Genomic DNA, 17,019 nt, shown 5'->3' with positions numbered 1-17,019 from the left:
CCAAACCAGAAAAGCATTTTTTGCATAACTTTTTATACAAACACAGTACATGCGTTTTAGCTATAGAACTGCGTCTGGAAGAAAAACATTGTGAACTAAGGGCAGGAGCTAGCTCTTCTATGCACGTGACAGAGTGGAAATAAAATTCCTGAACACAAATGGTACGAGGTCGGAAGAGCTTAGGTTAAGCTTATGGGACAGGTAGGATTGTAGGGTACGGTAGGACTGTAATTTGTCTCTGCACTTTTGTACAATCCTGGCAGCATTTTCATTATTCTACAACACTACCCTATAGTCATATATTTGCAGCAGTAGTATTACATCATTGTTGTCTGAAAATGATGAAGCACACCTAACGTGACAGATATGCCTTAAATAATCTCCTATCTTTTCCACGGGAAAAAAGGTAAGAAATGTGGGTGCTAAAATGTGAGCCAAAAGGCAGCTTCCTGCCCTACGCTAGTCATCACTTCCAGTTGCTTCTTCACAATCTCCCTAACAATTCAAATACAAAGTCATCCCGCTGTAGCTGACTGAGCCAGATTTTCGGTCCCCTGGCTGTATCAATTCACTGGCATCTGGCCTGCAAAAGCCAAAATCGCCTGCCTCCTCTTTCCTGTACGCCCATGCGCAGAATACAAACTCGCCTTTCAGGTGCGGCCTTTGCCGGAGAGCAGCTTTTGCAGCCTGCGCCCGGCCTTTAAAAACTGCCCGTCACTGAGGATGACTGTAATAATACTTAAATTAAGGTGATTAGGGGAGGTTTAGGCTTGACATGAGGAAGCATTTCTTTACCGGGCGGGTGGTCACACGCTGGAACAGGCTTCCTAGGGAGGTGGACGTAACGCATACGTACGTGCATACACACACGTATGCCTGTCCACGTACAGAAAGCGGCATCAGCGCCTAGACCGGCTGAAGAGAACAGCTGTGGTTTGGGGAGCAACTGCAGCCCCTTTGCCGTGGTCCCCCGAACCCGTTTTCCCCTGGCGATGCTGCTCAGTCGCTTCAGAAAGGCCCGGGAAGCAAAGTAACCGGCTCCAACCCGGCCTGCGCTCAGCCCTCGCCCGCCGGCCCGCCACACCCCGCTCCGGCACCCAACGCCGCTTTCCTCCGGGCCGGGCCGTCGCCCTCCGCCCCGCCCTCCGCCCCGCCCCGTGGGTGGGGCCTCCCGCCCCGCCAGCGCCCAGTTCCCGGCGGTGCGCGCGGCTCTGGGTTTCCGAGCTCGTCGGCGTGGGTGCAGCTGACGGCCGTTGGTCGGGCGCGCGGGGCGGCCGTTGGTCGGGCGCGCGGGGCGGCCGTTGGGCGGGCGCGCGGGGCGACCGTTGGGCGGGCGGGGGAGGCGGACCGGGCGCTGGCGCGGGCGTGAGGCAGCGCGGCGCGCTCTTCTCCACAGGGGCGGGTGGGCCCGAGCGGAGCCGCCGCGGGCGGAGGAGCGGAGCTGAGCGGAGCGAGCAGCAGGTGGGGCCCCGTGGCGAGGTGGGGAGGGGGCGGGAGCCGTGCGGGGCCGGGGCCGGGGCCGGGGCCGGTGTGAGGGAGGGAAGATGGCGGCCGCCACGTGGCGGGAGTGGGGATCCATGACTCCATGGGGGCTGCCGCCCGTGGCTGTTTCCCTTCCTAGGCATGGAAGAGCAGTTCCTTGCTAATTGGCAAAACCTTTATCCTCTTGTGGGTATCGGTCGTTGACTGTAGCAAGTAACAGGCCGAGTCGGCCGAGGCGTGGGGGTGCCGTGGGATGGGCCCTCTCCCCCCTTTTTTGTGCTTTGTTTTGTTTCGTTTTCTGTTTTCGCCTGGGTTTTTTTTCTCAATTAGCGGTTAGAGCCCAGTTTTTAAACGTGTTCTCTCTCTTTTTTTTTTTTCCTTTTTGTTTTTTCTTAGGAGCCTAAAAGCTGAAAGTACGGAGACGGATCTGTGGCCGTTGAAGATCCTCCCTCCAAAAAGTATGTGACTGGGTATGTGTTACGTAATAAGCTCATAGAAGTGAGGGTTTGGGTGGGAATAATACTGATTTGGTAATTTATGTTTGGCGACTAAACTACTGATACTTGTCTGTTCGAATCAAGGTACAGGCTTGGTGTTTTGTGTTGAAGGCTTCGTTTGTTTGTGTGTTTTATTGACAGAAAAATATAACCGAGTGCATCAGGTAGTGTGACTAGGAAGAATTAGCCTTTGGTCTAGATGTATTAGAGATGCTAGGAATAGTGGATTATGATAAAATGCCCGTTGCCAGTACTTTTGCCTGCCAAACTAGAGGCATCCGAATCCACAGATTTCTCAGGACTGTCTGTGCAAGGGGAATGTCTTTTTCAGTAAGCATGTTTATGCTGTAATGAAGTGAGTACTAAGAGTAATCTGCAACTGCAGGAGTGGAGGGAGATGTCAAGTTGATACTAATAGCTTTTGTTTCAGAGCAGTTTACAACTCCTAGGAGAGGGTCATACTGTTCAGTGATGTTTGCTGTCTTCTATGTTTTTCTGGTAGCAATATTAAATTGCCTCAAACTTGTTTTTACAGGGGAAAAACACTCTTGAGTTGTGATGACAGAAGAAGATGGGGCTAAATTCCACATGCGAATATTAGGAGTAGCTGTGACTAGAACTTTTAATTTTTACTTAGGGTAGGGTGGATCTGTCTAATCTTCTGGAATTGATGCCTTTTGCAAGCAATAATATTTCTGGTTATTAAGCAGAGCTGGCAAAAGCTAATTTTAGGCTAGATCTTAATCTCACTTTAGACTTTACAGAAATGAGCTTTTTTCATAAAGTTCAGACTTGGAGCCTAAATGAGATGTTCTGCAGTCCTCCTCTCATCTTTGCAAAGAGGGGCTGGAATGTAGCTCACCGTGCCTAAAATTAACCTTGACTGCTTCTATACAAATACAGTTAGGATGACTAGCTCATTTTGTGCTGCTTTCAGGGATTTTCTGCTGCTCCTATCTTTGGGCTGTCACCACGTCTTAAACAATTGTAATAATGCTTTTGGTAGTTTAGTGGCTGTGCTGTGCTCTGTCATGTGGCTGGCCATACTGCAGTATTAGTAAATCCGATGACACGTACACCTTCAGTGGTGGCTCTTCTGCTGTTCAGGCGTGTTAGAAAGGTTGTTGCAAGGAGCATACGTGTACTGCATTACCTGAAGGTAAGTTTGTGAAGTCTAGAAAACAAATGTGAAATCTGCAGTCATAATTTTAGTATATATGCCAATGTAAAGCATTCAGATGTGTCAATAAAGAGACATTGACTTTCACTGCAAGTGTCGCTTCTTCCTTACAAGACTACTGATAACCAAAACTAGACCTGCATGTGTTCTTTGGAATTCCTGACACATGCCAAATCTGCCTGTTGTGGGGATACAGCTTTTGGTAGCTGGGCCTTAAATTTGGGACACTCTGGTTTCAGGGCAAAGCAGTGACTGTGGCTGATGCATTGTCTGGGAGCCATTCCAGAAGTCACATGATGTTAATCAGAGGTTACTGCTGCAGGCGAGAAACAGTGACTGTGAATGTAGCTGCGTTTTCGATTTCAGTTGCCGAGGGATCTTCTGTTTAATCCGTATTCAAGAAAAATACATGGAGCTCCAGCAGATGGTGAATCATTGCAGAATCGGACAAGATACATGTTTTACTTATAAGTGAATTTACTGTCTTAGCTAATACCAGCCATGCTGGCACAATCTCTTGTGGAATTACCTTCCAGTTAGTAAGGAAATTTTTTTGCAAATCATTTCATACTGAAGAGTTAGAGGGGAAGGGGGGCTTTGAAAGGACTGTGAAACAAAATCTGTGAAGCCAGAACTGAGATCAGTAGGAAGTGCAAATACTGCGGAGTACTTGGCAACAGCGGGGGGGGGGGCGGAATTGTGGACTTTAATTACAGCATGGATTAGATCTGAGGAAATTGCTTCCGATGGTCGTTAGTCACACTTTGGAATAGATTGGTAGGGAGATCAGGGAGCTGTCATAGGAAACATCTTTCTCATTTTTTTTTAAGCATGTACTTTCCTGCCATTGCAAAAGTATAGCTGAATGTATATTCTGTGTGGAGCTATAATAAGTGGTACTACACCTGTTTAATTCGTGGTGTGTGATTACTCTCTCCTTCTAAACAGCTCTGTGTACAACCCTATCGTATGACATCTTTACTGCCTAGTGTTCCAAGTTTGTGGCTGCCAGGCCTGGTAGCCAACAGTCATGAGTGTGTACTCTGAATTTCCTTTTCTCCAAGAAGAGTGGACTTCTGTAGTAACCTTAGTATTTTTAGAAAATAAGTTAACGCATGTGTTCTACAAGGGCTGTTATTTGCTTATCTTACACAAGAAAATGCTAGGCAGGCAGTGGGCAGGAGAGAGCTGCTGCTATCCCTGGGACAAGGTGTGGGTGAGAGAGTGCTACCACTGCTTGCAGGTGTGGTTGCTGTTCCAGTGGCTTCTTTAGTTTTTTAGATCAATTATTTTGTGACTGGCTTTGACCCCAAGAAGAAAACCAGGTGCAGGCAAACAAATAGGAAGAAGCAGGAGTAGGGTTGGGCATCTCTTTCTCCAGGGATCTGGAACGCATTAAAACAACACAGAGTACAAAAGTCAAGAATATGATATGAAGGTCTGGAGAGAAACATTTTTCTTTTGTGGTCACTGAAACGATACTGAAAAGTTTAGACTTTCAGGTGGTGACTTTTAGCTACTGTATGGCGTTGCATTGATGTGGTTGTCTGAAGTGTTACCCCAGTTCCTTTGAATTTTAACCTTTGCTTTTATCAGACAGCAGCTGCCTTTTTAATATATTTCAGCAATTTCAGTGCATAACTGATTTTTTTTTTTTTTTTAACAAGTTGCCCTTTGAACACTAACTGTCCTGTCTCTGCCTCCTATAACAGAGCATCCTTTTGTGTGAAACTAACTTACAGGAGGACCGTGTAGCTGTCCTGCTAGTCCATTGTGTGAGCCAAGTGATGAGGTCACTGGTATTTCCACCTGAGACATGAGTCCTGTGATCCATAGGGGAGTAGCTTTAAGGTTCTTGGGAACAGGTGGTGGCAAGCAGATCACAGGCTGGATAAATTGGCCTGGTGGCTTGATCTGGCCTGCAGGTTAGATTTGTGAACATTCAGTTTTAAGCTCTTCATCAAATATTTAGAACTTGCAAAGATAAAACAGTGGGTTTTAATCAAGAGAAGGAAAAACATAAAATTACAGTCAAATACAAAAGTATGAACTATAATGTTTGCTAGGGGGGTATCTTTCACTAGTTTTGAACGCTTGGTGAGGTTACATAGCCTTTTCTATGACTGAAGCTTTCCATGAGCATCTAGTCACATGCTCAGAGGGTAGTGCAATCTGCTTTCCCTCATTACTTGAGTACAACAGAGGTATTCTTACAAGATGTGGCTCTTTCATTTCCGTGTGGCTTAGGATGGCTTGTTTTTCATGATTTCTCTTAAAATTTAATTCCCAAACAACTGTTTTCCTGTCTTTCCAGTCTGTTCCTGTTGCATCTTGGCTCTTACCTTTATAGATGCTCCTTATTTTTCTGCACGCTGTTCCATCTGCATTACATCCAGTGTCTCACACCTCTCCCAACTTTAACCCAACCCAGTCTTTTTTTTCCTTTACATTGCTACAAAGGTAAATACTTCCTTCCAAACTCTTCAAGTCATCTCCCTGTTTGTGGTTGCTTGGTGTTGCATTTGCAGGAAGTTACATGGTCAGTTTCTGCATTCTGTGCTAAATAAATGGAATAGGAACTACTGCCTGTGAGCAGGTATCCAATGTGTATGAGCTAGGTCTGGTCTCTACTACCTCAGTTAACTGCATTTGCTGTTACCCAACAGCTTGGAGCACAAACAAAACCCATTTTTTTTTCCCTGATACCACAAAGTTCTTGTTTTCTGGGTGGTTTCTTCTACTGGGATCTGCTACTTGAGCCTAATTGTTTTAGCCCTCTTGTATGTTACGTTCTGTGATTGCCACTCTGAAATTGTAACAGTGTTAAAATCTTGAGTGCAAATATTCTAGCACTTGTGTGTGAATACAGTGAAAGAAATTGTGAAATAGTTGCAGTAACATTGAAGAGGATAGAGAACATTGATTCAGGACTGACTTTTTGTTAAATGTAAGCTATTATAATGCTGTGAATATTCCTGGAAGTAAGACAGCTGAGGTTATAGATATTCTGCATATAATGATCATAAAATGGGAGCTTGGTTTATCTGTGGAAAATAGACAAAAACTTGGGAAGTTCAGGGGGACTGCATCTAACTAAATCTTCACAACGTTGGGGAACCTGGATAGATTACACAAGTGTTTAAGATGGTCATCTAATCTGATAGTAGAAGCGCTGAGTGTTTTCTTAGTTTATGCCACTGTTAACACTGTGGCCAACCTCCTTAATACAAAAAACCCTTAGCATAGGCTGAAGAGCAGGTTTTTTCTACAACCTTGTATGTATTAAAAAAGTTGAGCAAAGGGGAGAGCAGCAAGTGTCAAAAAAATTAAGCCATTTTAAGAGATGAGGATAAACTTACTTATGACAACCTAACTGGTCTAACTTAAAGCGCAGAAAGCACTAGGAATTCCATCGTACAGTACAAACTTCCATCTCTGAGAAAATGGCCCAAAGCTTAGATGCTTTGAAGAAAATATTTTCAAGAGCACCCTTTTTCACTTAAGAAAGCTCACATGAAGTTTACGCAGCTGATGTTCCTGCAGTATCTGCTTGTACATTATGCACAGGATTAATGTATAGAAGTTATAGTCAGTGTGGCAGTTTTTATTGTATACATGTACATCATCAGGCTCATTGAACAAAAATTAGAATGGTATAACATAAAGACAATTTCATTTTATGTTAGAAACTGAGAAGGCATGCTCTCTGCATGAAAATGGTAGTGCAACATTTTAAAATCTAAGAAAGCATCCTATTAAAAGATCAAAACTAATGAACTACTGTACTAAAATCTAAATGTTTACTACATTTAGTATGCAGACTTGATTCCCCCTCCCCCCCAGTATCATATTTCTGTGGTGCAACTTCTGAAAGAAAATTATTTCCCCTGTACACAACGTATGTATTGCACTATATAGCCTACTTCACCACAAGTCTCAAAATAATGGGTCTTGTATAGCAAAGCTTTGATGGTACAAGTAGATACATTTTGACAGATTTACTTCCCCTTTCCTTTTAGTAAAAGGGCTATGTATAAGTAAAAACGTACATGGCTTTAAAGTTCACTAGCAGAGTGTTTCAAATAGGTCTAACAGTAGGTGGTCACAGTACTATGATTTTTTGACATGTTTTTAAATAAAACATTTCACACTATTTCAAATAGTGTGGAATTACAGAAAACTAAAATATATTAAAGCACCTTGTGTACTAGTTTAGCACCAGTTCCAACAAGATAATTAAACCACTCATGACCCTTGAAAACTTAAGTTTGAGGTCAGAGAGAAATAAGGGCCAAGTCTTAAATCACATGGGCTTCTGTAATATCATCGCCACTTTTGTATGCAGATTGAGTTGTCTTGGATATCTGTTACAACACCAGACACAACCATACAGAAATGAATGATTGCCCACTTACAACATGAAAACAAGCGTCGCACTTTGTTCACAAAAGGCCACACAACACTGTCATAGGCAGAGTGCGTGGGGATACGAAACACAGGAAGACAGTCACTGGTAGTCACAGGTTGCACAATCACCATGTGGTGACACATCTGCCACACTTGTCACACTGGAGTGTTTCATGGCCCACAGAGCTTTCGTTTCTTTTTAAGAAGCATGTTTGTTAATGTAATACGTAGAGCACACTTGCAGATAGAATGGCCTTTGATAGGCATCACAGAGGTAGCACTGAACTTTCCTGTCTCCCTCTGGACTGTAGTTAGTCACAGATATTTCAGAACCGATACCTATTAGTGTTGCACCAAGATGGTGATTACTTCCTGTGTTCTGTGTGGCAAGTTCAATGGGGTGGCCCTTTCTGAAAGGATAGTAAGTTGGTTTATATTTGTCTTGTACATCAAGAGTAACTTTTTATCAGCGCATTTTTGTAATAAACCATTAAGGTTTTCATAGCATGGGGAACAGTATCTGTAAAAGGAATTAAATGGAATCAAAATATGTCAGTACTTGAGAAGTCACTGAAAACTATGTAACTCTCACCTTTCCTGTAAGACCAGTCTGAACCAGTGTTGCAACTAAGCAGGAGAGAGTTGTCTGTCTAAATATTATCTTGTAGAAAATAGTAGTTTAAGACTTTATAGACCTTTTCAGACAGGTTTTGGCTCAACATCTCCAGTATTTGCATCGCACGTACTTAGAACTTTCTCTTGTAGGATTGACAGAGGTTCTTAGTATTACTTGAGTAAAGCCCCTCCAAAATCAGCAATGAGAGAATTGGGATGTTTGTTAGTCTGATGCTGTACTGACAGCTAGTGGTAAATAGGAAAAGTAAATTCTCTTCAAAATGCTGTATGTCCTAAAAATTATGAATTTCAGAAAGAAGACAAATGATATTTATCTAAAGGAAAGAAAATAAGAGGTCATTTGTTTTCGATCTAGCTCTTGCAGCTGTGCAGAATGTTTGCAGGGAAACTAGCTTCCAGTGTACTACCTATTTTACTTGGGAATGTACTTTATGCACACTAAGCTGTGAGAACATTTGTCAGAATAGCTGGGGATCTGATTATTGACAATTATCTTCCTTCTAACTTTTAATACACGCTCGGAATGACTTACCAAGAAATCAACCTGCTAATGGTCTCAGCTAGCGAAACATGAGTCAAAATTAGAGGCCTGAGTGTAAGATCATAGGAATAATAGGAAAACAGTTAAAAGCTGATTAAATAAACTAGACTGAAGGTTAATTTTGAGATTTGTAATTAATTCTAGAGAAGCTTGCAGCTACTACAGTCTTCCTATGGGCAGCGAATCCCACAGTGAACTCTCCAGCTGTCCTGCTCCAATGTTACTCTAAGCTGGCTATCACTTTTCCCCTATCGTAGATACATGGTAACTTGTTCGTGGAATATATAAACTTCCTTACCAGGGAGGGATTTTGTTTGGATAGTAATCCCTAACGGGAAAGGTTGTGTGTATACAGCTTGGATTTAACAAAAAGAAAAACACATGAATTGGGAAAACGGGTCTGTTTCCACCCACTGTGGGCCCCAGCTGTGCACTGTCTGTGCTCTTCAAGTTGTCCTGCCTCAAACTTTATTAACAAAGTTTCATTTTCATTACAGACATTCATAGTTTGGTCACACTTTTTATCCAGGGTACAAAAGATGATACTTTTGTGTAGACACCTGGAGAATCTTTCACTCCACAGCCGTAGCCCCAGGAGGTCACACCATACACAACCCAGCTTTCCCCTGGACGTTCACACATCAGCGGTCCGCCACTGTCTCCTTGACAGCTATCAACACGTTTCTGTTCCTGGATATTTCCAGCACAGAGCATTCTTCCTGTGAATCTTCTTTTGTAACGCTCTTCACATACCCTCTTGGGAAGTAAGGGGATGGCAGCCTGTTGTAATGTTCTTGAATAAGCCCTTCCTAAAAAGAGGACCCAAATTATTGTCTCATTATGATGATTGGTCTTGGAAACATAAATGTGATTTAATCCAATTTTTGCTGTCAGTCCTTCAGACTGTTTAACATTAAGTAAAATGACTGAAAACAAGACTAAATACTGAAAAAATCTACTGTCCATTAAATATAATATTAAAATACTATATTGATACTGTAAATATGGAATATAGATGCTTTTTTTAAAAAAAAAAAAGCTTCAAATTTAAGATGTAGTTTTACTCCTTGCATTCACTGGATCTTTCCAAGGCTGGAGTTTGTTTTGTTCCAAACACACTTTGTGTCTTATACAAGAATATATGCCTCAGTACTTAAATGGGGAAGCTATTTTTTAATGTCTTGAGCAGTAGAGACTAAAGCTGTAGAAATACTTCATTTCTAGGTCACCAGTTCAAATCTAGTCTAGCTCAGCCTCATAGGTCCTGCATCCTCTGTTGGCTTCCAAGCAGAGCAGCCAGCCAGCCATCACGCTTGTGCCCTGTAAGTACATGCAAGCTTGCTTGTCACCTCAACTGAGGAGCTAACTGAGCCCACGTGTATTCTGGTAGAGATCGGCAGTGTCATTTGAATCTGTCACAATCCTGGTAACTTCTATGTACCAGAGTACTAATGGACTCCTGACCAAAAGGAATCTTCATTTTGGGGGGGTGACCAGAACCTGTCCTTTGGTTTTCTTTATCTGTAGTGAATCCTGCATCGTATAGGCAGTGCTCTGTTTATAAAATGTCAGGATTTAAATCGTTTGGCCTTTTTCTATAGCATGCACCTCTTTTTCAGTTGGAAACATGGGAAATAAAAGCCTATGTTGGGGTTTTTTTTAAAGTAAAATCTTAATACTTGTAAAGTAATTGTGATTCATATAGCAAATGCGAAATTTCAACTGAAGTACTGCAATGATGTAATTTCTTACCATAATTAAAGCCAATTATTGCAGTGGTTAATGTTTCCTTAAATAGATGTCCTAAGTAAACAGTATTGCAGAACTTTCGGTGAATTGTGTAAAAAGCTAGACAGAGCTAGGCAATGAATTAGCAATTGTTTTTAGCAAAAAAAACCCACCCTACAAGTCCATCTCCTTTATTGTAGTACAGTGACCCAGACATCTGTGCACACAGATTAATGCATGTAAAGAGGAAAAACTGATATTTGGCCTTGCCACCTTGTCTCCTTGCCAGTTTGAATGAGTCAGTGGAACAAAGGCTCAAGTGTGGTTGCTGTCTTGCACTGTATTCAGCACCATAAAAACATGAAAGTAAAACATGTTATTAATTTGTAAAACATTTAAAGGACAAAGACCTTTGAAGAGGTCCTTGTACTAACCTAAAAAGTGACTAGATAGTTTGTTCCAGAAGCCTGGATTGCAGGTTGCTTTGTGGCTCTCATAGATTTTGGCAAGATGTTCTCTTATTTAAATCTAACTGCTGATTGAAAATGTTAGTGGTATGAAGAGAGACTAAAAATGTTACTTGAAATTCTATTATGTGTGTATTTTCTATATATTTTTCTATTGAAGTAGTGTAATTTAAAGAACCTTTCTAAAATATTCATTGTAATTACCTTAAAAACCTTAAATACATTAGAGCTGTTAGTTATGTTCTGAGGCAGGGGGTGATAAGCTGCTGCGCAGGGTGTGCCTGGCAACAAATAAGCTTTTCATTCATGCTTGTCAATCTTAATGAGGCCATTTTACTGACTGGTTCTGTGATTTAGAATGACATGGTTCATCACCACTTCTCAAACACAAACTAAACTCAGTAAACAAAGTGTTGTCATTCCTGTTTAAGGATCAGGAGAGAAAATATCCCCCTACATAAAAAGAGTAAAACTGTTCCATTTTGAGCATTTTATTATTTTAAGTATTTGAGTTGGTTTTGTTTTTTTTTTTTTTAAATAGCCTCAGATAATGAGATCAGTGGGTAGAAATCATTAAACATTTTTACCTGTGTCACCCCATCCAGTGATGTAACAGTTGGGAGCAGTTTTCTGTGGTCTCTCTCTCCTTAACGGCAAACAAGCAGGCAAGACATGGGTACTGAATCTGGCACACTGTTCCTCTGGCCCCTGTAGCCTCACCAATGCAATGTCGTAGTCGCTGCTGTCAGGCCTGTACTCCTTATGCATCACAATCTGTTGGACTCCAATTTCTTCCTCATACTCTTCTGGTACCAGTGTGTGGTAGTCTCCAACTCGCACAGCATAATTCCGAGTGTTGTTGCCATACCTGATTGAGGTGAAAACAAATAGTGCTGGCTCATGCAAAGTCAGATCCTAAGCATGCAAACAGATTTGATCTGGGTCTTTGTTGCTCATATAAATAATGATACCAAAAATTTTTTTTTAAAGGGCAGAAATGCTTTCTCGGATGTTTAGATTGACATTCAAGTGTATCCTAAAGAATATCAAAAAACTTTTCCTCAAGTTTCAGGTTGGGGTATGTTCCTTTTTGTATATTTTCATAGGCAAGGTTTCTTATGGCAATCTGCCATGACTGGCACTTATTTCAAAGGTGCAAGCAAGGTGTGCATTATAAACGTATTTAGTAAGGGTAACACAAATTGCCAGTAATTATAATGAAAACCTGAGTACTAACATCATTGTGATGCTCCATAATAACTGAAATGAAAACAGTGTTCAAGTTTGCTTTGTAGGTTGCTTGAGAAACTCTAGAGGCTTAGATAACTTGATAAAAACCTGTTACATTAACTAAAGTTATAATAAGGAAAACAAAGCATATGTGCATCACGAGCACCTATTGTCAAAGTGGCAGAAGGCCTGTAAATCCTAGACTTGTTTTGCATCTAATATGACCCCAATTTCTTTCACATCATAGACTAAATGGTAAATACCTTGGAGATGACTACTGTGGCTGAAATAACACTGTGCATGCCTTTGGAGATTTTTGGATTACAGGACACACAGCCCTTCTCAGGAAAATGCAAACAAGGCAGCACTGTTGGGTACATTTATTTATTTTAAAACCTGGCTGAGCTAACCAAAATATTTTTTCCTTTGACTTCTCCCTTTCCCTCATAGCCTTCAACAGGAAATTTGTAATACATGTGCAGAAAATACCCTACAGTGTTCTATCACCTTCTAACCTATACTTGTTCTTTTTATACCCTCCAGCAATGTGCTGATCTCCATAGCTTGCTAAAGCTTGCTTGAGGAGCAGCAGACAAAGCAGAAACATTACGGGTTTCTTCTGCACAATATATAGCTGTGCCACTGAGTATTTCTTCTAATTGTGGGTTGCATTTCTGGTTGCCTGCAAAGCTTTTTTTGTCACATTCTGCACATCTCCTTCGGGTCTTCTACGAGCAAAATTTCACTTCTAGGCTTGTAAGGAGAATGAGTTGCAGGCTATGACCAAACATCTGTTCATCTGAAGATGACCTTCTGTATAGGAAAAATGAATTAACTTGTCTAGCACAAAACTTCTTCCAGGTCCTCCTCTGTAGTAGTCTGTGTGAAATCCTCTCCAGATACTGTATTTTCCTTGTGGTTGGAAATCAAAATTCTATAGCAGCTGGAAGTGAAGAGATGCAACCGATGCAGACTTTTTAACGTTTACAGAGGTGTTAAAAAAGTATTCATCCTGATTTTAGTCTCAGAGGGAGAACTGAGAAAAATGAAATTGTGTATTCTACCAAATACGTTACTTATTTCCTCCCTGAAAAAAATAGCTCAAGAGCTTTTTTAATTTGTGGATTTTTTTTTTTGTGGATGTTTAGCTCAAAGATATTTAAGAAAAAAAACTCTATTTGTATGTGTCACACTACTAATCTTTCTGTTTTGACCACAGAAGTGCTAGTACTTTATAACTTATCACTGAATCCATTTTCATTAGGAATTTTCTATTAAGAAATGAGAGCATGAATAGGAAAAGAATATCAGAAAAGGCAGAAGCATGAATCCTGGCTCTCCAGGCATTCTGACTCCAGTCCCTTGAAGTTTCTAGAATAGAGGTATTTCTTTGTAAGCTTTTTTAAAAAACAAATACTTGAATCTTTCTTGCACTAGATCTCATGTTCTCATTTCTAGATCATCTTGTGTGTTTTTGCCAGTTTCAAAAGCCCACTAAGACTTCAAAGTTGATTCTTTTCCTGATAAAATAAATAGCAAAATTCCATGGAACTAGGGTTGGCACCTGATATAGGTGATATATATATATATACTTTTATTTTTGTTGCCTTTAAGGAGATTCTTCAGAGTAAGAAAGGCTGTTAGGTCTTAATTAGTTTCTGGAGTTATATATATCCATCTGTATTTAGCCATCTGAATTATTACATCAGTGAAATCCTAAATTCTGCATCCCTATAGATTGTCAAATCCTTGTCATCTGCTGCCTGCCAAGAATTTCTGCTCTGACACTGATGAATCCCCTCCTATTGCTGTGCATCTTACATCAGAAAAGGCTAATCTTACCATACTTTGCCGAGACACTTAGTATGCTATTATCAGTCTAAACTTCTATTATTGTTACTCTAAGCTATGATGTGGGACCCAGTGAAAGTATAATCTGGGACTGGCTAGAAAACAGTGGGGGTTTTTACAGCAGTACTGTGATCTGATCTGTGACCTTGGGTGAGGTTTTGGGGGTTTTGGTTTTGTTTTGGTTTGGTTTTTTCTTCTGCCATCTATTTGGCTTTCCTTAATACAGCGAGGGTTAAGGCTACACACATCTTCAGTACATTAAAATACTACATAGTACAGGCATTACTTAACACAGCTTTCTTCAAGTATTATTTCTGTGAAAGTGACTTTTTTATGAATGAGTTGTGCATCTTTACAATAAAATGCATTGTACATTTCAGTACCAGTTTGTACTGAATAGGTTTTATGTATTTGCTCACTATTGCTTCTGGAAATTTTCAGAAACTATAATTCAGAGTTTAATTTAGCATGTTTACATATAGACAGACTTGAAAGCAAATTTTCCTGGCCCATGTGCAAAAATTTCTAGTAATGCTTTGGCAAAACCATATAGCGTTCAAAGTTAGAAACATGTTTTTATATAAATACACAAATTAGGGGGGAAAGTATTTTTTTATTCCTCTAGTTATGGCAAATATTAGTAGGGAAATGAATCTGATTCCTGTGTTCTGCAAAAAGTTGCATCTGCAGTTGAGTTTTTATATATATTAAATGGTCATTTGTCACTTCACATGGAGGCTATATAACCTTAGAGGTAGTGTATTTTCTAGAACTACCGTTCAAAGATTTCTGAATTGGTTGCAGCAAGAGAAACTACCAAATCAAGGGCCAGTGTATTGATCACTTTGGCCATCTTTTTCATGGAAGTGCACACAATGTTGATTGTTTGACAGAAAGTGTGCTACTATGCTATATAAAGCAGTTTGAATACACTATGAAAACCAAACTGACAGACGCTGGTAGCTCATTTTATTGTGTAAGCCAATCGATGCATTGGTCCTCTGTGAAACTTGTGAAACAGAGGAATAAAACATGTTTTACACACTGACAGTGCAACTCCTATGCCTGTTTCCAAAGTGGACAAGGTCAGTGTGAGGCAGGTAGCTGAATGGTCAGGGTATGCAGTATCAAACAGTCTTTCACTTTTTACAAAATCTATTTACAGAACAGATGTAATGCTCAGAACATAAAGAGTGTAGTAACACTGCGGTGGGTTATACAGCCAAGTACGTACTTCTCTGATGTCTTGCCCAGGCTGAGATTACAAACAGTCTTGGCTGATGCATTAGCCAACTTTGTAGGATCTATTTTCCCCAGAGTATATTAGAAAAGGAAGCTGATACAGAAAGTACTTTAGTTACTATTGCAGTAAAATGGCTTTATTATTTTCATTTGAATTATTCTAACTTACATGCAAAACCCCCACTAAAGTAAATGGAAGAGTTGTTTTTGTTACTGAGATCTCAGATATATTTTTCTGCTCAAATTCCGTAACTGCATGATGATGTTCCACTTAAGAATCTAAATGATACAGCAAACCGAGCCCAATAAGTAAAATTATACTGTTTCCTTTGCCAGTTAAGCAATATTAAATAGTTTAATAATTTTTGCTACAGCTATTGTTTGTAACTGTTGATCTCATTGCCTTTAACAGCTATCATACATAGGATTCTGTACCCTAGAATATATTGCTAGATATGATCTTTGAATATTTGAAAGTAGTATTTTAACAATTTTTGGTACACATCTGAGTGTCATATTGGAATACAAATGTACAAGGTCATTAGCATTAAATACATATTTGCCTGACATAATCTGCCAAAAACATTTCCAAGAGGTCACTGAAAATACTCTCATAGTTTATAGATACACTTTTGGCTTTGTGCAGCAAACCACATATTAGTGCTATGCTGATAGTTTCTGGATTATGAAAGCTTTTTTACCTTCATTAAGTATTTGCTCATCTAAGTTAACCACTGTGTACACTGAAATATAGGTTTTGTATATATAAACAAATACAATCACAGTACTTTGCAGATGAGTATTATCAGTGGTGCAATGGAAATCTGGCTCTCAAGCAGAGAAAGGTAATTTTACATGGTATAGATCTTTCTTCTTTTTTTTTTTTTTTTTTTAAATATAAAATGTGCCTCTGCATTTGAGTTTATAGGCCTTGTCCACAACATCAATTACAGGATTTACCCTATATTCTATCCATTATCTTTAATGTAGTTTGAAGGGGGGAAGGGGTTGTTTGTTTTGATTTTTTTTTTTTTTTTTTGAAACCTCATGGAAGTCACAGTACTACAGACTCACAAATGTATTAGGTGTTTGTAATTTAGATGAGAAATGAACACACTTCCTTCCTAAACTGATGTAATAATCAAAGGAACTTGGTTTTTAATTGTTTATTTTGATTCGTAAGCCTAAGCATGAAGGAAAGATTTTTATGACTAGTGATAATGAGCGCTCTCCTGTCAGCCATATATCAGATAGTACAGTAGAAAACTTGCTGCTTCCATTTAATGTTACATCCTTGATTTTGACAAAAGGAACAATGTTCCCTGTAATAGATTCCTGTTCCTGTTTTTCTGTGTTATGGATGATGGTAATTTATAGCAGAATAAGGAAGAAAGGACATCCAGGAAAGCTTATCTTAATTAAAAGGACTGGTTTTAAACATTTAATGGAATGAGAAGTGCTGCTTCTCATGCAGATGTGTTAAACTTTAATAGCTACAAGGCTTCTAGCGAGAAGCTTAATGAGGAGTCTTTGCACAGGTTTACCATATTTCTGTGCAGATTCACGCACATAAGGCTTTCTTAAACTGATTTTTTCATCTGTAGGCAATTCTATTTCTTCCCCTGTAGTAGCTGGAATTTGCCAAATGTGGAAATACTGTAATAGAGCATCAGTACATAAAAAAGGCAAAGTAGCCTAGCTCAGGAGTGCCCAGTCTTCCTCACCTAAAAGTCACCTATGAAAAGGCAGAGAATCACC

General features: G+C 40.0%; 2 protein-coding genes and 1 non-coding gene across 4 annotated transcripts in view; 2 read left to right on the top strand and 1 right to left on the bottom strand.

The window, feature by feature from the left end:
- The first annotated feature begins 1,270 nt into the window (after nucleotides 1-1,270).
- Nucleotides 1,271-17,019, top strand: part of METTL14 (methyltransferase like 14) — a 97,154-nt gene continuing 81,405 nt past the window's right edge. For both annotated transcript variants that reach the window (XM_030025687.2, XM_041119532.1), the window contains exons 1-2: nucleotides 1,271-1,461; nucleotides 1,879-1,952. The gene's annotated coding sequence lies outside the window, so the exon portion shown is untranslated. The remainder of the gene's footprint in view (nucleotides 1,462-1,878; nucleotides 1,953-17,019) is intronic.
- Nucleotides 1,574-1,704, top strand: LOC115347797. Its single transcript, XR_003925613.1, has one exon. It is a non-coding gene; the product is annotated as a small nucleolar RNA SNORA24 (small nucleolar RNA).
- PRSS12 (serine protease 12) overlaps nucleotides 6,743-17,019 on the bottom strand; it is a 46,617-nt gene continuing 36,340 nt past the window's right edge. The window contains 2 exon segments of the mRNA XM_030025642.1: nucleotides 6,743-9,552; nucleotides 11,526-11,806. Of these exon segments, the coding sequence (XP_029881502.1) occupies nucleotides 9,245-9,552; nucleotides 11,526-11,806 (589 nt within the window). The 3' untranslated portion in view covers nucleotides 6,743-9,244.

Source organism: Aquila chrysaetos, chromosome 1 (genome assembly GCF_900496995.4).
Source record: "Aquila chrysaetos chrysaetos chromosome 1, bAquChr1.4, whole genome shotgun sequence".
Taxonomy (NCBI): Eukaryota; Metazoa; Chordata; class Aves; order Accipitriformes; family Accipitridae; genus Aquila; species Aquila chrysaetos.
This window is presented reverse-complemented; position numbering and strand designations above follow the sequence as displayed.